The 21,201-nt window shown below is 46.2% G+C and overlaps 1 protein-coding gene across 2 annotated transcripts in view; it reads right to left on the bottom strand.

The window, feature by feature from the left end:
• The window catches only part of Itga6 (integrin subunit alpha 6), a 70,863-nt gene that overhangs the window by 37,284 nt on the left and 12,378 nt on the right, over positions 1-21,201 (bottom strand). For both annotated transcript variants that reach the window (XM_021191925.2, XM_021191924.2), the window contains exons 2-4: positions 3,921-4,045; positions 2,045-2,124; positions 407-662 (exon numbers count right to left, since the gene is read on the bottom strand). In XM_021191925.2, the coding sequence (XP_021047584.1) occupies positions 407-662; positions 2,045-2,124; positions 3,921-4,045 (461 nt within the window). The remainder of the gene's footprint in view (positions 1-406; positions 663-2,044; positions 2,125-3,920; positions 4,046-21,201) is intronic.

The following is a 21,201-nucleotide window of genomic DNA, read 5'->3' as shown; positions in this document are numbered from 1 at the left end:
TCTGCCAGCCATCTGTTCTTTTCATTATTAACTATTAGTAGAACATGACCTTCTAAGATAACACACAATGAAACATCCACGTTAACACAGTCCTTTGTGTATACCATTTACTTCAACAGCAGTTTTACCTTTCAAGTAACAAACAGAAAACAACAACAACAAAAACCAAACCCTATTAACTAGTACATTCTTAGAGAAAAAGATTAACCACTTCCACAGACAGAAGAGAAAACCCCAACCCTAAAACATTTAACACTTAACTGTTAAAATCCATAGGAGAGATTTTATTTTAATATTCTACCTGCTTTAATAAACACCTTATAGCCCATTTAAAATGTACTAAACCATGGGCATATTATAGAAACTTTACTGGCATCCCGGGTGTCTATAAATACAAAGGCCGTACCTTTCCAGTTGTAAGTCCCTGGGGCTCCAAAAACAATGTAATGAAAGTCCTTCGTGAAAGTAGCGGCTACTCCTTGCTGACAGGAGCCAAACTTTTCATGCCCTCTCAATCGGCCATCACAGAAACTCCAGTCTCCTCCGTCCATATCATCTTCAATTCTGAGATTCTGACTCAGGACGTAACATCTTCCGAAGATGTCCCGAGACTCCTGCTTCGTGTTGACGTGCTGCCGTTTCTCGTATCGATGCGCACACGTCTGTCAACAAGTGCAAATGGTAAACCCTGTTATTTAAAAGTTGACAGAACTGGGGACTGGAGAGATGGTGCAGTGGTTTAGAGCATCTAAACTGTTCTTCCAGAGGTCTTGAGTTCAATCCCCAGTCACCACATGGTGGCTCACAACCATCTGTAATGGGACCCAATGCCCTCTTCTGGTGTGTCTGAAGACAGCTACAGTGCACTCACATACATAACATAACATAAATAAATAAATCTTTAAAAACAAAACAACCACCACAAAAAACTTGACAGAGCTGGAACGCTTAGCAATAATAAAGAGGTTGGTTCTAAGTAAGATGATTAAATATGTCCTTATCCAGGGAGAGGATCCCAGAGCATACCAATCACCCCCCACTCTGAGAGGCCATGAACAAGACAAAGGACCCAGGGCTTCTGCCTTACTCTTAGAGAACAAAGCCTCATTCCAAGTCTTAACACACCAGTTCACATCCACAGGCAATTCACCTGTAAATTCATCTGCACAGAAACAAAGACCATACCATCTCCCTGCATTTGCTTTATTTAATTGGCTTTTAGTGGCTGTAAATAACTATGTCCTAGACGGGAGCCAGGACATATTTTTCTCAGAAGATAACGCAAACACAGCTAAAGCAAAGGCGTTCTCTTTCTCCTGGCACCATCCCCTGGCAGTTAACCCCAGTTTACATTCTGTGCTCTCGGACTCTTCCCCATCACTAAAAGGCAGAAAGAATTACCCAGTCCAGAAAGGCAGACTACGCTCCGTTTTCTATAGGGTCTTCCTGGCTACCTTCCACGGAACCCAGTCTGGGTTAGTTACGGGGAACCCAGTTTATATCCTATACTGTGCCCCTTAAGTGTAAGATCCTCATTGCTCTCAAGTTTCTGTGTAAACTTTATTACAGCAACTAGACTGTGACAGAGACAAAAAGGTCATGCTCTCCCCGCCAGTCTCCCCGTCAAGCTGCCTTCTGTCTAAGAAGGTTGGGGGTACACAGAGTAAAAGCCAAGGCTTTGTCCTTAGTCATTTCCATGGTTTACAATTCTTTTGTCTATAAAACCCCAAAAAGTTCCTAGGACAGAAATGGTGTCCTTTGGCTTTGCTTTTCTTCTTCGTTTTTGTCTGAAGAGCACCTAGTTTTAGGGATGTTCAAAAATGTGTATTAAGCTCTTTGGATCTGGATATTTTAAGGACACACACACACACACACACACACACGAGAGAGAGAGACTCAAAGCTTTGGCTCATTCCTGGCATCAGGTCTGGTGTTACAGCAGGGTGCTTCTTGCTCAAAGGTAAACAGAGGCAGGAGCTTGGTGGCCACTGCTGTGAGCCCATAGCCAGCCAACACCGAGGACGGTGCAGTCTTCCACACTTACCACCACTTTGCCCCCTGGACCTTGGCTCTGGACAGTGACTCCCATCCACTGGTCTTCCTTGCTTTCTGACATAGGATCAGCTGCAGAAGAACATGGATAACACTGACGGTTAGTTTGTGGGAGTGACCAGAAGCCTACACAGACCCACAGGGTAACAAAAACATAAGAAGACTCCACACCCAGCTACACGGGGAACTCAGTGAATCCAGAACACTGATTTCTTATCTCAAGGAGACAGTGACACGGCTGCCTGAATCGTTCGTAAAAACTCTAGACCTAGAATGTTTGAAACTGATGTAACGGAAAAGCAGGTGCCTCTGATGCAGCAATGTAAAACATAGTATCTCGACTAACAGAAAGTGGGTGCTTCTCTGTTCGTTCCTCAATGCTTTATACAACAGACTCAATTATCATCTTAAATGGAGAAGGGAAAGAGAATACACAGAAATATCACCACGTGTTCACTTCGTTATCAATTTAAATCTACTGTATAGCCCATATTTTTACCTTCCTTAATAAGAATAAAAATATTAATGTGCTATCTAGATACTAAGATTAGTGACATTTGGCCCTCTTTTTCTTTACATATAGCTGTATATTTATAGTTTTTCTGCAATTAACATGGAGCATTTCCTTATCAGTAAGAACACATTATTCCTAAAGAATGCAGGCGACAATGCCAACACAAGCCTGCTTGTCTACTTAGGCCAATAATCAAACTTGGTTCCTCCAAGCTTCTCGGAACACTAATGGCTCTGCCCAGCCTACCGGAAACCAGGTAAATTAGCTGGTGGTACATATGGACTCCATTATGGCATCTCCAGCCACCCAGAGGCTTCATAAAAGGGGATATTAAAATAAAAGGGAAACAAGCCTGTCTTTCAGAGGTGGCAGCTTTAGCTGGTAAGAGTCAGGTGTTTAAAAGACCCTTTTGGAGGCAGGAGAGATGGCTCAGCTGTTAAGATAAGAGCACTGGCTGCTCTTTCAGAGGAGCTGGGTTCAACTCCCAGCACCCACAGAGCAGCTCACAGCTGTCCTTAACTCCTGTTCCAGGGGATCCAACACCCTCACATGGACATATGCAGCCAAGTCACCAATGTTCCTCCTGAAGATTTTTGAAAATTATTTTGACTCTACCCTAACTCATCAACTCATGTACCACAGTCTCTAGGGAAGATTTTACTCAAACTGCTCCGTTCTCATTTTAGAGGATTTTCAAGAAAAGTATTTCAGGGCCGGATATGCAAATTGGTGGCAAGGCACTTGAATAGGATGCACAAGAAACTGGGTTAGAGCCACGATATCACAAAAACAGGCAAACAAATAACAAATACATGAATTAAATAATAAAGAAAAGTAAAAAAAATAGTCTTTCCCCCCAATTTTTGTTTGTTTGTTTTTGGTTTTTTGAGACAAGAGTTTCTCTGTGTAACAGAGCTCTGGCTACCCTGGAATTCTGTAAACCAGGCTGGCCTCAAACTTACAGAGATCCACCTGCCTCTGCCTCCTGAGTGCTAGGATTAAGGATGTGAACTGTCACCACCTGGCTTCCCCCCAACCCCCCCCCCAAAAAATTTTAACCATAAGTGACTTTTTTTTCCCACTTCTAGTGTTTCTTCACAGCTATGAACTCAAATTTGCAACAGTCTCAACAGACCACTAGGTGGCAACATAAACACACCATTCTAGTTTAACCGGGATGAAACCGAGGCAGCAAGTAAGTATTTTCAGGACAAATAAAACAGTCAAGACTGACAAAATTAAAAGTGAATAGCCTTCTCTGCAGGAATAAATGCTTTGTCTCCTGTCCTATCTGGTGGCAAGTGACACATGGCACAGACAGGCTGGCCAAACAAACAGTGAGGGCAGAACACACCGTCATTATCAAATTCAATCCGTGTGCAAGGTCCCCGGGAGGTGATGTCACAGCTGTACAGGCCGCCTGTTCTGTTCGCCCTCTGCAGTGGGAGTGCTTCTGCCCGAGGTGCCCCCACAAGTAACCTGGTGATAAAACAGAAAAAACTTAGGGACTTGAATATTGCATATTTTTAAAGTCTAGCCAGAGCTATGGGCACCATTCCCTGCCCTACAGCCTACCAATCCCGCAGCTGCTGTGAAGTGGAACAGAACAAAGGTAGAAGCTCGGGGTGCACAGGTCTCACAGCTGAGATGAGTGACACCTGGTGTCAAACAGAGGATCGTGAGCCTGTCCCTCCTAGAATCGGTAGGTAGCTGGGTGCAATTCTGGTATCTGAAGACACTCTTAAGCCTAGAACATGAGACTCACAGAACAATTTGCTCTCTCCACTTTAGGTGGGAAGCAGCCATCATGTCCTATCTATTAGGTACACATCTGTTTCCAACACTGAACCTCCAAGGTATTGTACTGGCTGGTTTTGTGTGTCAACTTGATACAAGCTGGAGCTATCACAGAGAAAGGAGCCTCCCTTGAGGAAATGCCTCCATGAGATCCAGCTGTCAGGCATTTTCTCAATTAGTGATCAAGGGTGGGAGGGCCCATTGTGGGTGGTGCCATCCCTGGGCTGTTAGTCTTGGGTTCTGTAAGAGAGCAGGCTGAGTAAACGGGGGAAGCAAGGCAGTAAAGAACATCCCTCCATGGCCATGAACATCCCTCTGCATCAGCTTCTGCTTCCTGCCCTGCTTGAGTTCCAGTCCTGACTTCCTTTGGTGATGAACAGCAGTGTGGAAATGTAAGCTGAATAAACCCTTTCCTCCCTAACTTGCTTCTTGGTCATGATGTTTATTCAGGAATAGAAACCCCGACTAAGACAGGTATCCTCCAGGGGAAACTTTGACTACACCTAGCTTTGCAACAGTGTGTCTACAGATTTAGAATCCAACTCTTGCCCATGACACAATTCATCGCTTCCCTTTTTCTTTTTCTTCAACTCTACTGAGGTTGTAACCGACAAGGAGAATCTCCATTTATTTGAAGTGCAATGCGTGATGTTCTGTCTCATGGGTACATGATCCAAGCTCCTCCATATCAACCAGTCTCCCACAAAGCCTGAGAAACAAAGTGGCAGCTTCGGGTGGAACATTCCTCTTCTCTCCACCCCAGACATTCCCCAGGAGTGGCTTCTAAGCCCAACTCATTCATGATCCCCAGCAGAGATGTTTCATTTCACCAGCAGAGGGGCGGACTAGTCACATGGCTTACAACCTCTAGGGTTGGCTTGACTGAAAACCAAACAATACAGGAGACAAAGAGAAAGAACACACACCGGACCACACAGAGAAGTGGAGACCAGAGCTCTGAGGTATGCAGCTGGAGATGGAAAGCCAGCTGGGAACAAACAATAAACGCTCTGAAGGGAGAGCAAAGTGCACTGGGAAGCCTGCAGTCAGGTGCAAAAGGAACAAAAACCCAACACTATCTAATATCCCCACCACCTCCTCTTCCTTGCTGGGCTGGATCCCAGTTAAAAAGTAGACACACTAACAGCTATGCTTCTGCAGGTGCAACAGGGGGAAGGGAGTCACATCTGCCCAGGAGAAACAGGAGCCGGACGATGGCTTCCATGGGGACAGTGGCTGCCCTTCCTCCCATCTCCTCACCTGAGGCAGTTCACCCTGCCCACTTCTAGTTCCAAGTCTACACTGGAAATGATGAACCCGCACACACCAAGGCAACGGAACTGAAGTGGAGACTTAGGGAAGCAATTGCCCCTGGGTCCCCAAATTTCTCAATCAATAGGGGGTATAGGGAAGCCAGGGTGCAGGGGTCTGCATAGGTCCACCCAGTAGCCAAGTAACACTGTCCCTGCAGGAGCTCACAATACCTGAGAGACCTAGAATGTGCAACGAATGGGCTTGGATGCTTGGCAGATATGGGATGGACCCTGTGCTGGCAGATGTGGGATGGACCCTGTGCTGGCAGATGTGGGATGGACCCTGTGCTGGCAGATGTGAGATGGACCTTGTGCTGGCAGATGTGAGATGGACCCTGTGCTGGGGTTGCTGGAGAATCAAGCAATGAGCTGAACCATGGGTAAACAGAAGCTAAGGAGCCTGCACCCTCCGATTTGATAGGAAATCGAGGCTTTGACAGAAGTTAAGTATGAAGCCCTCTGGACCTCACAGCTAGGTGCCAGGCAGGACAAAGATTACCTAGAAAGTGTCTCTGTCCCTGCATAAGGAATGCTCCCCAAGAAACAAAACTCAACAGCTAAAACGTTTAGCACAAGAGCCAGCCTATAACGATGACACACTGAAATAAAAACCGCTGGCATACTGACAGTTTTAAGTCCAACTCCCAGCAGGCGAAGGGAAAAAGAACCCAGGCCCAACGGTAGCCAGTGGGTAAAGGTAACCAACTGCCAAGAGGAGACTCAAAGGGCAGCTCGGCCTAGCCCGCTTTCCCTCCTCTAACCACTTCCTCCTACACACACCCAAGGAGGCTGCTAAGGGTGTCGGGGAGGCTTCCTGTTTACCATGCTCCTCCTACAGCCAATTACTGCTTCAACAAGCACTGCCCCCATAATGCATAAGGCACCGCCTCCCGGGTAGCTCCTAAAACTCCAGTGTGGCTGCACCTGATCCAGAAGTAGCTAGCTCAGAAAAGGACTCGCGAGGGAGTGGTATCCAGAGGGCAAGTGCTTTGTAGAGAGGGTGCTACCAGGAAATGACAGCAGAAGAGACCTAGAAGGGACAGCACAGAACTAGCAAGACTGGCTTTGCTTCCAAGGGAGGAGCTAGAGCAGTGGGTCTCAACCTTCCTAATGTCACAACCCTTTAATACGGTTCGAGTTATGGTGACTCCCAACTGTAACATTATCGTTGTTGCTACTTCGTAACTGTAATTCTGCTACTGTTGTGAACCATAATGTAAATATCTGATATCTGAACCCAGTGAAAGAAAGGGTTGTTTGACTCCTGAAGGAGTCAGGACCCACAGGTTAAGAAGTACTGAGATAGCTGCCGTAGGAGAGGGGAGTCTGGTGATGCGGTAAGTGGAGTTGATGATGGACAGCCAGTCTGGTGAGAAGACGGGCTTAGGGGAGAGGTTGGAGAGGAGGCCTTTTGGGTGGCTACAAAAGGGAGCCGCCAGCCAGAAGGCGCCTGGTGCACCGCTCTGCATTTCAAGGCTATGCCAAGAGCTAATCCAATACAAAGCAGGTCCCAGAAACAGATGAATAAAGTCACCCCAACACTCAGCAACCGTTGGGGGCCCCATTCTCACAGACACCCTGGTTCGGAGATTAGCAAAAAGGCTCTTAATCTCACTTGGAATTGGCCTTATATAACGTCACGGTCCATTAGCTCAGGCTATGTCTGTGAAGAACAAATAAATGAGCAAAACTAGACCAGTATGCAAACAAGGACACCGGGGGACAACCGTCTACTTCTAATCTAAGTCATTTTAGGTCACGGTGTAGGTTAAATGCTAGGCACACATCGATTCTTGAGCTGCCAGGTGCTTGTAGGTTCTGGAAGAATAGTCCGTTCCAACCAGTCCCTCAAAACTCGTGCCAAAAATCTGGCTTTTGTATAAATCTGAAGCTTCCTCCCGGTTCCTCACAGGAAGGGCTGGGTGTCCGGCTGCCCAGCCAGGTTTAGTAAGGGAGCCAGGTGCTCTGTGGGCACCAAGTCAACTCCAAGGACCAGGGCTGCAGGCCTCACGCCACTGTCTCTCTGCTGCTGCCATACTCAAGACTTGTCTGTCTCTGCCTCTCTCTCTGTGTGTTATGTGTGTGTGTGTGTGTGTGTGTGTGTGTCTCCCTCTCAGAGACATCTCAGTCTGTCTGCCTGTCTGTCTGTCTGTCTTTGTCTCCGCCTACCTCTACCTGGGATGAAAGGTGTGTACCACCACACTTTTTTTTTTTTTTTTTTTTTTTTTCTCGAGACAGGGTTTCTCTGTGTAGTCCTGGCTGTCCCGGAACTCACTTTGTAGACCAGGCTGGCCTTGAACTCAGAAATCCTCCTGTCTCTGCCTCCCAAATGCTGGGATTAAAGGCGTGCGCCACCACGGCCGGGCACCACCATGCTCTTAAGCAGAAGCCTGAACTACAGCAGCAGCTCTGCATTCTGACACAGGCTGGGGTGGGAGCGGGGAAGCGAGTCAGGCCCTGTAGGGACGGAAGCAGTGGAAACTAACAAGAGCCGCATCCAAAAACCCTGTTCCCATATCAGGTCCAAAGGAGAGACGACAAACACGGGGCCAGTGTCTAGAGTTTGGCACTAGGGAAAGTCACTGTGCAAACTGCTTGCCTTAGAGCCACTAGACAGCTACTTCTACTGAGTTCTGTTATTTTTCCCATGTTCTGGGGGGAGGGCAGGGATTCCCTCTAACTCACCATCTTGCTTCCCCCAGCCTCCCAGGGCTGGATTAGAGTTGAGCCACCATGGCCACCTTCCACCGAGTTGCAAAGTTGTACTGGAGTAACTCCATGAAGATTTCAACATATTGGAAAATACTTAAAGATACGACACCAGAGGCTGAAGGGATGGCTCAGTGGTTAAGAGCTGCTCTTCCAGAGGACCCCATGTTTGTTCCCCAGCACCCACACTGGTGGCTCGCAACTATCTGTAACTCCAGTTCTAGGGGATCCAAGTCCTCTTCTATCCTCCACTGATACTAGGCACACAAGGTACACATTGTACATGCAGACAAACAATCTTTTTAAAAACCCTTAAAACCACAGCATCATCTTTAGCAGCAAGAAATAAACTTTATCACAGAGAAAGGCAATGTCAAAAAGCATGGCATTTACTCAGAGTAAGACACAAACTGAGGTCTTTAAAGGAGGCCACGATTACAGGCTAAAGGCTCTGGACACACTACCACGGTCTGAGCAAGCTATCCTAGAATCCAGAGCGGATCACTCCGCCACTCATACTTGCGCGGCTCCCCCGACAGCTGGCCTACTTCTGTATTAACTATTTCAATCAACTGTCCTAAACACTGGTGTTCTTTAAGCCTTAAAGACAATAGCAACTTTGCTTCATTGTCTTTGGCAATAATTCATTTCCTTAAGGATTAAAGAGTGTGCCTCTAGCTACTCAGAGTTGAGTCTCGGGAAATGTGAACTATTGCTTCATCAGAACAAGGCCACTATTATTGCTTAATTTAAAACACAGTCTTCTCAGCTCATTTGATTGAAGACCTGAAAAACCAGGACACAGCTTTACCCAGAGAACTGTGTTGCTCTGACATCTGAAGCCATCTTCAAATTCAATATTTAATTTTTTAGTAAAAAAAAATAATAATAAAGGAAGGAAGGATGAATGAACGAACTTAGGGTAGAAGTAATAGATTCTAAACTCATCCCAGGCTACAGAAATGGGGCAACTCTTACTTTTATTCTAGATTTAACCTCTCTTTATTTATAGATTGTGATATTTATTTCTTGATTAGCCAATGTTGGCCCTATCATCAGAAGGGGAAGCCAACAAGACACTTGTTGCTTTTGGTTGTATTGGCTATGCTCCGTTTTAAATTCTTGAACTTCTATTTTCTTTCCAACATTTGACAAAAATCTCAGTTCCTTCAGTGAGTGAGATGAAGGTGCAAGCATTCTGACATTCCTTCTTCCCAGACATTCCACTTCATTTTCCAAGTCCTACTATGTGTCATCTTTCTTTTTTTCTTTTTTTTTTTAAACTTATTTTATTAGATATTTTCTTGTCATCTTTCATACACAATGAAACTAAGTCACCTTTTGGCAACTCGCTCATCTCTTTTTTTTACAGACTCTGGTACTATTCAGTGTGAAGTATAAATTGAAGTGGAAATTTCTGGTTTCTTTGGAAACTCAGTTGTGGTATTTTTCTAGAAGCTGTTTTGCTGAAGCAGACACATGAGAGGTCATGTGATGTTTTGCTTGAGTGGGCGCTGAAGAGGGTGCATGATGTTTGAAAAGAGTATAAATGGAACCCCACAAACAGTGAGAGGCCGTTGTTATTGTGACACACCACACCACTTAGGTCTTGCTTCTTCACTGGTCTTTACTATGTAGAGAGAAATGCAGCAAAGAACTTCTTGTGGTATTCCAGCTGATTCTGGCTGCCTCCATGGACTCGAGCCAATTCAAGAGGAGCCTTGTGGTTCTTGTTGGATCGATCCTCCTCTGATTCATGTTTGGTGTTTGCTATTGGACTGCACTGCTGGTATCCTGACAACAATGAGTAGAATTGCCCACCCCAAAGAACTACGACTACACAGGTCCATAACCCCCTTTCCCTATTAACCTTCTTCCTCCCCCATCTCTGGTTGATAGGTTTGTTAGAAGGGAGGTTGAAGTGTTAAGAACCCTAAGTAGATTTAGAGAAAAAAAAATCTAAGCCGACAATAAATGGATGGAGGACCAGTACCAGAATCAGACGTCAGTTTCCTCGCAGGAAGCTGTCTCTAATGTTGAGGTCAAACAAACTTTCTCCCCCACATTCTATCATGTGGTGTGATTCATGTTCAGACCCTGACCTTTGTTTTCCTGGAGTCTCTGCCGCCTTTCTTTTTCTAGTTTCATTTCGCTTTATCTTGACTCCTAAGCTCCCAATCATGCTTTGTAGTAGATCCAGACATTGCCCTTGCTCAGACAGTCACCTAGGCCTGCTCTACAAGATATGCTAGAGTCTCCTTCACTGCTACAACCTAGGGGGACAGGCTCTGACAGTGGGGGGGCCATGCTTTCCTCTTAGTTGGATTTTCTTACTGTCTTAACGTACATGACGGAGAAGCCAAGCCTGAGTATACAAACTGTCTTTATTTGCTCTCACCTTGGGTGGAGTCAAGGCATACACTCATCTCCTGAGAACCTGGGTGGTAGTGCTGACATCTAGACTTGCGCTCCTTTGAGGGTGGCTTTTCCGCTCCCCACTTTATCCCAGGCATCCCTTTTTGACCATCACCTATTCAATGAGTATCAGTCACTGGCTGATGCTCATACCTATAAAGGCTCTTGTAGCATTATGGCTATCACCTCAGATTCTCATGAAGTTTAAGATCATCAAAGAAAGAACCTAGAAGTTCATCCAGCCAGTTCAAAATTAAGTGTAGTAGTACTCAGGGGTCCTATCCACAGGGTGCATGAAGACTCAGGGGTCAGATCCTGATGTTCAACCATGGTCCTGGGGGCAACAAGGAAACAAAGCTCGAGCTGCTTGCGCAGCAGCTTCCAGGTCTAGCTCTACAGTGTCAGAGGCAGTGATGTGCACTGAAGCTCCGCTGATATTGGTCACACTTCCTCTAGGACCCACAAAGTCATTATGGGAAGAGCAGCCTATTTGGCCATCAGTCACCAATATCCGTGGCAAAAAAGAAACTGAAAAGATGGCTCTTGGTAGAAAATGTACATGAATATTCTCCTCCAGCACCCACTCCTAGCAAAACGATCGGGCTTTTCCTGTTAACCACGAGTAGCTAAACTTTGCATAGATGTGGGGAGGATAATGACATTTGGCATCCATGGATTCTGACTCCTCATTCCCAGCCCTCTCTTACATTATCATTTCTGGTCTGGGGGAGGGTGGTTACAGAACACACAGTCCTCTTCCTTTAACCAGGCTGCAGCTACTCAGGGGAAAAGGAAAACATCTTTCCAAGGTCTCTATGATCTCTCAAACTGTGGACAGGCATATTAGGAAGAGGTGGGAGCACTAGGCCTTTTCCACATGGGCTACGTGGTCCTGAGCTCATTTTGCATCCTCAAACTATCCCATGAAATGATCTGCTCCTAGGCCTTACCATGGCTGGCCGCAGCCTAGTCGTCACCAGCTCAGGCCTTGCTCACACCTGTTACCTGAAAGTTCAAGACCCACTCTCCCTCTCCCCTCCCCCCCTTAAAAAAGCCCTGGTTTGAAGACTGGTGGTGGTCCGCCCAGCCTCAGACATACAGCTGGCTGGAATGTGCCCCATGCGGCATCTGTTTCATAGTGAGCACCATGTCCAAGTCACACTGTGCTCACATTACCTTTAAATTATTTCTAACTTTAATAACTGGTCTCATGCTAACATTGTCACACACACATCATTTTACTTCACCCCCCCCATACTTTCCCATCCTTATTCCTGGGTCCCTTTCCTCCCCACAAAGAGTCCCCTTTCTGCATATATATATATATATATATATATATATATATATATATATATATATGTGTGTGTGTGTGTGTGTATGTACATATATATGCACACATATATATAATTGTGCACACATATATATGTGTACTTTTTTTTTTACAAAAATCTAGATTCCACATTTCTCATTTTTAAAGGGGCTACAAATCATCATTTCTCTCATTTTGGTGACACCTGAGGACTCTGCGCTCACAGGAGCATGTCTGTCGGCACAGGGCTGCCCTCAGCAAATACTATCCCATTTAATGTGTCATATTTTATCAGTCCTCAGAAATCATCTCGAAACAGCTTCAAGGGAACTAAATGCATGCATATTGGCAAAACTCGAGTTTCCCTCCAGGCAAAAGTCATTGCCGCTCTCAACACTGGTGTGATGAGCACTGCTAGATGTGGCACATAGCCCTGACCTAACGCGCGCACGCACACACACACCAGCAGCCCTTGGCATGCGTCTAGGCATGTTTGCTTTCTATAGGGCTGTGATGAGCTGCCAGAACTAGGTGGCTGGAAGCACGCCTGTGGCCTGTGTTGTCCTTTCCGTTTTCTAAGCTGTCCACCCTCCTTGCCTTTTGGCTCCTCCATTTGGAGCATCAGCAGAACAGTTCCAAATCTCTTTTGCCCCACCTCATCTGCCCCTTCATGAAGATCCCTCCCTGCAATCCCTGAGACCATTTTCCTAGTTGAAGGCAGCTAACCAGAAAGCATTTAACACAGCATATTTCACAGTCTTGGAGACCAAAGCATTCTGGGCTGAGTACTTCTAAAGGGCATGCTTCAGGCTGAGCCTGTCCTTTACTCTACTCCAACCACAGTAGGCTTGCCTCCAGGCTGGCAGCCAACAGCTTTCTACTAGCCCTGACCTCTGCCCTGGCTCCTCCCTCCCAAATCCCCCCACAGCCCCCAGTTCTCTGCATAATACCGCCCTGTGCCTGCCTCTTATTCCTCACTTGCCTCTCCTTCTCCTTCGTGGCAATGACCAGCGACAGCTCCGCCCACTGTCCTCCCTCTGCACGAGTCCTCCAAGGGTCCAGAAGCCATATGTGCCATTCATGCCTGGGTCCCCAGCCACAGCTGAGTGTCTGGTACCTTAAAGGACACTCAATGAATAGCAAACTAAACCAAGTAAGTTACACAATGAAAGCAAAGTCCAGTTAGAGTAATCCACAGACTTAAAACTCCGAGAAACCTTTACGGAAAGGCCTCCCTTTTCACAAGCATGGGGAATCCCACCTCAAAAACCTAGCGCAAATTGCCTTTGTCTAGATTACATAACTGGTTATGTGAATGTGTTTAAACACTTGCAGGGGGCTTCATTGTCTCTTCATTGTCTCTTCACTGGGCAAAGCTGACCAACTACAGGCAATGGTTCATAGAAGTAGCAAGGCCTACTCTACATTACTTTGACTTTAAGTATGATAACTTAATTTTTTCTGCACCTAAAATGCTGCCTTTTGCTTACAGGAAAGCCGTTTAGTGTAGTTTATGTACATAATCAAAAAAAACAAAAACAAAAAAACAAAAAACTAATCCATTAAAAAAGAAAAAGGAAACATTAGGTGAACCCTGCTGAAGGTGGCACTGGGAGCGAGCACTGTCAGGGTGTGGCTTCACTGCTGCCGTTTCAAACAGTAACAGAGAAACACACTGTGGGCACCACGTTCATTCTCTGTCCCCTTCTCCAATGCAAAGTCCCACTCACTGTCTGTCATGAGCATATCACGCCCACTTTGATCATTCCTACCATGACCCACATGGGAAGAGGAGAGACCTACGGGTCCATCCTTCACTTCCCTGGGAGCAATTTGACCTCATAATCCGACTCAATTAAGAACTAGACTGGGTGGCAGAGGAAGAACATCAAAACTGATGCCTGTTAAATTCTCAGATTGGCCCTCACCTTGGATGGCACCGCAGCCTCTCTTCCATTGGCTCTCACCCTGGACGGTGCAGGCAGCCCCCCCTTCCATTGTACAGTCTCTTTCCTAAGGTCCTTCTTGTGGCTAGAATCATCCATTCACCCATGATCCTAGCCATCTCTACAATGCTTTGCAGCCCAGACCTGTCCTCTCAAACACCCATCCTCAGACACCCAGGAACTCTTTTTTTTTTTTTAAGCTTTATTTATGTATTATATGTAAGTACACTGTAGCTGTCTTCAGACACTCCAGAAGAGGGAGTCAGATCTTGTTACAGATGGTCATGAGCCACCATGTGGTTGCTGGGATTTGAACTCAGGACCTTCGGAAGAGCAGTCGGGTGCTCTTACCCGCTGAGCCATCTCATCAGCCCGACACCCAGAAACTTATTACCCCATTGTGTCCCACGAACAGAGCTCGGCCTCTCCAGTTCTCCATGTGCTTTTCCTGGGGTGATGAATGCATCCTATAACTACCCAGGCCTGAGGACAAAAGACAGGGGTCAGCTTTGACTCACTTCCCCTTTATCAGTAAGGTCTGCATTTGACACAGTGTCTGGCCCCTTCTCAGTGGCTGCTTTGCTATGACAAAGTTCCGAGCCACCATCAGGAATGATTTAAACTAGGCAGTGTGCCCCCACCTTTGCCCTAACCCCAGCTCAGCACCCACAGAGAAGCCCTGCTCTTCCCCTGCCATGTCATGTAATCTCACCAATCTCTTCACAGTCCTCCAAGGGCTTGCCACAGGGGCGTCGAGGAGTCTGAAGCAAGCAGTCCTTCTTGGGCCCTTCCAGCTCCGAGGCCTGGGGTGAGCATTGCTTCCTTGTAGACCATCTTCATTTATTCTGCAGTTCTCAGCTTCTTCAGCTGAGACCATCCCCTGCCTTGGATATGAGTTACACTGTGTGCTTCTGTGCCCTCAGGACAACTCCTCCAGTCACCCCTCCTCAGAGGGTCCCCCGCCTTCGTGGCTCTGGCCAGGTTCTCCCCACCCCTCCCCCACATCTTCCTGTTGCATAAATCATGCCCCCCTTCCTAGTACTGAGATGACGTCATTCATCTTTACTAGAATTCTACCAGTCACGTGATACAGCACCCAGGGTGGCCCTGAGCACCTCCTTGGCATCCAGGGTGGATGCAGGTACACGTTACTCACGTATCTCTGTATTTTTCTGGATATGGCTGGCGGAAAGCCCAAATAATGCACAAACTATCCGTATTTGTAGAACGTTCGACAATCACACTCTTATCCATGGATCTCTAAGCAGTTGGAGGATAGCTGTCTCCATCTTACAGATAAAGAACCCAGGACTCAGACATTCCCGACATGGGCAGGTCTTCAAGCCCAAGGCTCTTCCTGCTGAGCCATTCCCTTCCAGCTACAACTGGGAGCCATCCCTCCATATTGGAACCACACCCCGATACCCACCCTAGGCACCCCGCTCTCTTCCGTTCCTAGGCACACCCTAGCAGTGAACCTCTGCGTGTTTCCCAATATCCAGCACCCCTAATACACACACAGAAAAGCTGCTTCCTCTAACCATCCCCAGGCTACAGCTCCTGGTCTTACCTGCGAGTCTGCCTTCTACACGCCACCTTCTCAAAGTGAACTTCGCTGGGCCAGCATCTCTCCCACCCCAACTTAACTATCACCTCCTTGAGGACAGGAATCTGGGCCCAGTTTTTTAATAACCTAAGGCCAAAAACAACAATTCAAAGAAAAAGGAAGCCCCTTTTAAACTACCTTAACTGGCTGATCCAGTTGGACCAGTAGGAGCTCCAGCAAACCTGCAGCTCACCTCCTGCAAGTTTTCATGTTTACACAGAAGCTGATAAGCCACAACCTCCACTCAAAACACCAGAAACCTCCCACCAAGAACAACAGGCTCACCACCAAGTAAGGGCAACAAGCTGTTACAGCACTTAACAGGAGCTATCCTGTGGATGGCTCCCGGAAGGCAAGCAACACTCTGCTCTGAGCCCAGGGACACTACCAGTTCCTCCCACTTCACTATTGGGACCCATGGTTAAGGAGGACAAGAACCTACCGGTCAAATGGCTGGATAAATAACTCCACGGAGCTGTGCCCAGCACTCCCTAGCTCTCAGACCTTGTGCTGAACCACTAAATCCCTAAGTCTACTTTTTGCTTGGTTTGACAGAAATCACCCCAAAACCCCAATGAACTGTTTAAAAGAATATTTGTTTACAAGAGGCGATCATAATTAAGGCCTACTAAGTGCTTTATACCCACCAGGAGCTCCAAGAAATTACTTGTTGCCTTTAACTAGATCACAGGGCCAGTAATTTGGTTGTGGCCTTTTCAAAAATTAAGAGCCTTTCCCCTGTCTCTCTGAAAAAAGCATGCTAGAACTGGCCCCAGGTGCCAGTGACTGGGGAACACGCGTACCAGCAAAGCCTGCGGGTTCTAGTTCTTACCTGACCTGTGCAGTTTCCTACAGGCGTGTCTCTGACTAACAGAAACGGAGCTCAGGCAAAAGGGTCGGTCAGCCAAGGCCAAACCTATTTCTATTAACTATAATACCGAACAGTTCAGAAACCTCTACCTCATACCGGGGTGGGAGGAAAAGCCAGATCACAGCCACTGACTCACATTTAATGGAATGTCTGCTCAAGTGGTCAGACTAAAATGGAAGAGGGGCTGGGGACAGAGTTCTGGGTCTACCTCTGCGTCTGTCTTTGATGTGACCTTGGACCACCAACACTTGCTTCTTATCTCCTGACAATCAGGACTTTTGCCACCTCTAAGGAAAGGACCGCCAACATATAAGAAAGTCAGAATAAACACTGGCCATATTTAAAGTGGGCACGAATTCCACTTCAACTCAACTCAAACTTCAAAGTATAAATCTAAAACTAATTCATTTAAAAATGATTTATTAGTTTATCTATCAGTTTATTAAAATTAATAAATTTATTTAAAAGAATTTATTAAAATTAATAAACTGATTCACTAGAAAGTGTTCCAAGTTGACAAAGCAACTCAGAACAGCGAGACACCATCCAAGGGCTGCAATAAAAACCCTGACTTCTGGAATCAGAAAAGGGAAGATAGGAAAGTTCCCAGTTTTCAGGACTGTCTCCAAACAACTCTGGGATTTCACAAAGTGGCTGCCAGAGCCTGTCAAATGTGGAATTTAATCATGTCCTAGACTTTCGAGTGATCAGACGCCCCACTTCTCAGTCCTCAGATCACATTTGTCATTTACAGGAGTCCAGACTTTTAATCTTCCTTCCAAGGAACCAGCCTGGAAGGCTGTAAACATCTGGACCCGTGACCGTCACTCTTGACATATGGTGGCAGCCTAGCAAATTTCTACTGAGGGAATATTTACTTTATAATTACTTATCATTTTTAATATTTTATAGTCAAGTATGTAATGACCAGGAAAATTTGACATATGCCAATACACAGGAGCAGTATGATCAGTCAGTGAAGTTTTCCTAGTAGATGTTAGCAAATAGCTCATATTTCATTTGCAAAGAAAAGAACAATCAAGTTTCATCATTTTTCAGTAAAATGTTTTTAATAAAAACCAGGAAGAGATAAGTTATATCTAACACGCTCACACGAGGCTAAGTGCCATACCTACTCTAGCACCTTTTACAAGCTTAGGAAATCCATATTTTTCACTGTTTTAAAAAGGAAATTAATATGCTCGCAAAGCTTATTTTCTAACTGTGATAACAGAAGCAATACAGCGGGCAGCAGCGCCAGGGGCCGCTGGCCCACGCCAAGTACAGGTTCCCTCTTTTTCCATGGTAAAAGGCTTTTATTTTAGCTGGGAGTTAAGACCTGCCCAGAGGACAAAAACTCTAAGTCCCCTTTCCCACTGGCCACGCCACACCGGGTCCTGCTCAATGAGGCATCCACGACTGCTGCTGAGACCCCTCCTTAAGACGTGGTATGGTGAGGGGCATGCACCTATAGCTCTGTTCTTCACTTCTGTCATCCTCTGCCATCTTGGATGATAAGGCTAAGGCCCCAGCGGTGGGAAGATTAGATAATGAGTCCCAATACCAGAGAACAGACACTCAAACTCTGCTAGACCAGGAAAGCACTAAGCAAAACATAAAACCCAAAGAGGGTTTTGGGGAATTTTCTTTTTTGCCTTGCTGAGTATCATCAGCCTTGTACACAGTAGGCAAACGTTCTGCCACGGTGCGACATCCCCAGCCTCATCCTCTTTCTCTTAAACCTAGATTTAGAAGTAGAATACTGTGAAGAGGAAACACGAGCAAATTTAAACACTACCCAAATGTGACAAACACCAAATAAAGTTATCTAAACAATTACATCATTTACTACTCTGTGGCACTTGGATATTTACAAAGTATTTAGGGACCAGAGTGGCTTAGGAACCAGTTAGCTAGCCCAGAGGCTATCTACTGCAGACAACTTATTTCCCTGTTAGCGGCTGGGTGGTGGGAGTCAGGGTTTCCCATGCAGCGTGGCCTCAGCAGTGCAGAGGGGCACTTGAGCCGTCTGGAGCAGTATTTACTAGGATGGAAGCACTCTCATACTTTCACACCTTGTACACTCACTCATCCATCCCGGGTTAGTTATCTGTGGGCCTGTTATTACTGAGATAATGCGGTACATGCCTGTAATAGCTACTATTTCCAGAAAACCTGCACCTTGTCATCTGTACCATAACAGCCAGGTAGAGCAAGACCATAATCAGAAATACCTAGGGAGTTCCAGGAGTGTATGTATTGTTAGCTAAGGTATCAACAGACTGTATGAAATGATCTAAATGTCTTAGTGGGGGCCGTAATGATCCCGTGAAATAATACCTGATCGACCTGCAGAGGACCACACTCTCAATACAAGTGCCCTTGGGGACACACCACATCCAAACCATGGTTTGTTTTGTTTCATTTTGTTTTTCCTTTACAGGAAATTGGCGGAACAATGGCCTCCTCTAGGGACAGCAGGGCCACTATACACCAAGCAAGCACCCGAGTGCGACTTTCACTTTACAAACTTTTTGTACCATACAACTATAATACATTAAAAATGTAATTTAAAATATACTGTCAGTCAACAGACATAGGAGTCACTGGAAATCTTGCAAAGAAAACAGAGCAGGCCGTGGAGGCAAACCTTATAATTGAATAGGACAGGCTTACACTTGCCATCTCCATTGAGTCAACTACAGGCAAAAAAAAAAAAAAAAAAGAGTCAAAGATTAATGGTTCTGGGCCATCCATCCCAGAGGCATGACAACCCACTAAGAACACATAAACACATCCCTACTCTGCACAGGCACCGGGTGCCGACAGCCTGGCCCTAACAATGAAGCGCACATACAAAGCACAGTTTGAAAGATACTGAGAAAATAAATGTTGATGCTTTAAGAGGCAGGCGTTCCAATGATGCTGTGCCGCAGTCAAGTGAGGCGCAGCCCAGCCCAGCACTGAAGAGAGGAGCTCACTCCTGAGTTCTAAGTTGGAGGTCCCCAGGAGCACTCTGAGGAGCAGCTCAACCGTGGATGAACATTCTTCACAGGCTCCTCGTACCTCACCTCTCCCTTATAGGAGGAGAATCAGACAATTCAGGGAGCTCAAGCTTGGCAAGTGTGTCTCTGTGGGGTCCTAAACTTGTCTTTGAAAATCATGGATACTGTCCAAGCTGCCTGGGTCATCACTTCCCATAGGAGGAGCTGACTTTACTGAGCACAGGGTGAGTCACCTCCCTGAGTCAGACCAAACCTTTGATCTAATCTAAAGAAATGTGGGGAGGGGAGGACTCCCTGATCAGAAAGGTATCAGAGGGCATGGGACCAACGGGACACACTTGGGACTTCTGCATTTCTCATCCTAAGGCAAGTCCTAGCCTAGCTCCTAAGTAAGAAACGCCTGTCGCCCTCACAACTCTCAAGGAGACAGAAGAGGATTGAGGCTTGCTTAAATGTACAGTGACATTTTATGAAGGCAGGCACAGAGGCTATGTGTCTCTGCTCCGGAGTGAGGGTGGGGTTGGGGCAGGAGTGGGAGAACACCAAATGTGAGGGGCTTGTGAGAACAGTTCTTCCTGTCTGCTAGAAGCTAGAGTGATGGCTTCAGAAAAATCTTAAGCCCCCAGTTCTTCATCCATAAAACAAGGGTGGCAATTCCACTTCACAGCAGACCCCAAGTTCAACCACAGGTTCAGGTGGTAAAGAATTCTAATGGCAACACGATTCCCCCCAAAGCACGGTTGGGTACAGTACCAGAGTCCGCCTGCTCAGTGTACCACAGGACACCCCGGGGCGTGCACCTTGGGCTTTAATGTGACTTAGGGTGCACCTTGGGCTTTAATGTGACTTAAGCCACATTTTCATTTCTGAAGGGCAGCAGATGTCAAGCTCCGAGTCAAGGTTCTAAGAAAACACAGAGAAGCCGGAGCCCAGCCCGTCTTCGGAGTTCCTCACATTAGGAACCTGCAGTGTTTTTTTCCTGACAGATCCCAACAGCTTCTGAGAAATCAGCCCGACAACCCACGAACAAAAAGAGAAAGAGAGAGAGTGCGAGCTCCTCCCAGGTAATAAATGAACCCGGCCTACAGGAAGTAGGGTGGGGCTGGTGAGTAAGCAAAGCACTTGCTAGACAATCTAAAGATGGCCTTATTGAGGGACAGCTGCTAGTACAAATGGCAATCCCTGAAGAAATAGGTACTTTCCCTCGACCTCTGATCCCTAAATGCATCCCTGTCACACTGCACCTAGCTTAGGTACTCAGTGTGCAAAAAGCACTCTCGGTTTCATTTTAAAGCCACCGAGAGCTAGGAAGGTATGGTAGCAAGATACAGCCAACCAGCCAAGATGGCTAGGCTGTTAATCAGTGCAGTTTTCTCTTTAACACAATTAAAAGCTTGTCAAGACAAAACCTTCTAGCTTCTCACAGGATGCCGGTGTCCTCCACAGGAAGGGCCAGATACACAACTGGAGACGTCAACCCAGTACCTCCATCAACTTGACAGAACGCATTGTCAAGTATGAGACTGAATTCCAACTTCTATCATAAAGGCATTAAGTGTAACTGCACTGCCACTACATTAGATACAGTAGCAGATAATAAGTAATTCAATACCCTATGCTCAATTAAAGTTTAGCTTGCCAATACTGTGGGGTCATCTATCATT

The sequence above is a fragment of the Mus pahari genome, chromosome 3 (assembly GCF_900095145.1).
Source record: "Mus pahari chromosome 3, PAHARI_EIJ_v1.1, whole genome shotgun sequence".
In the NCBI taxonomy this organism is placed as follows: Eukaryota; Metazoa; Chordata; class Mammalia; order Rodentia; family Muridae; genus Mus; species Mus pahari.
The sequence above is the reverse complement of the archived record's forward strand: the minus strand, read 5'-3'. Positions and strand labels throughout refer to the sequence as shown.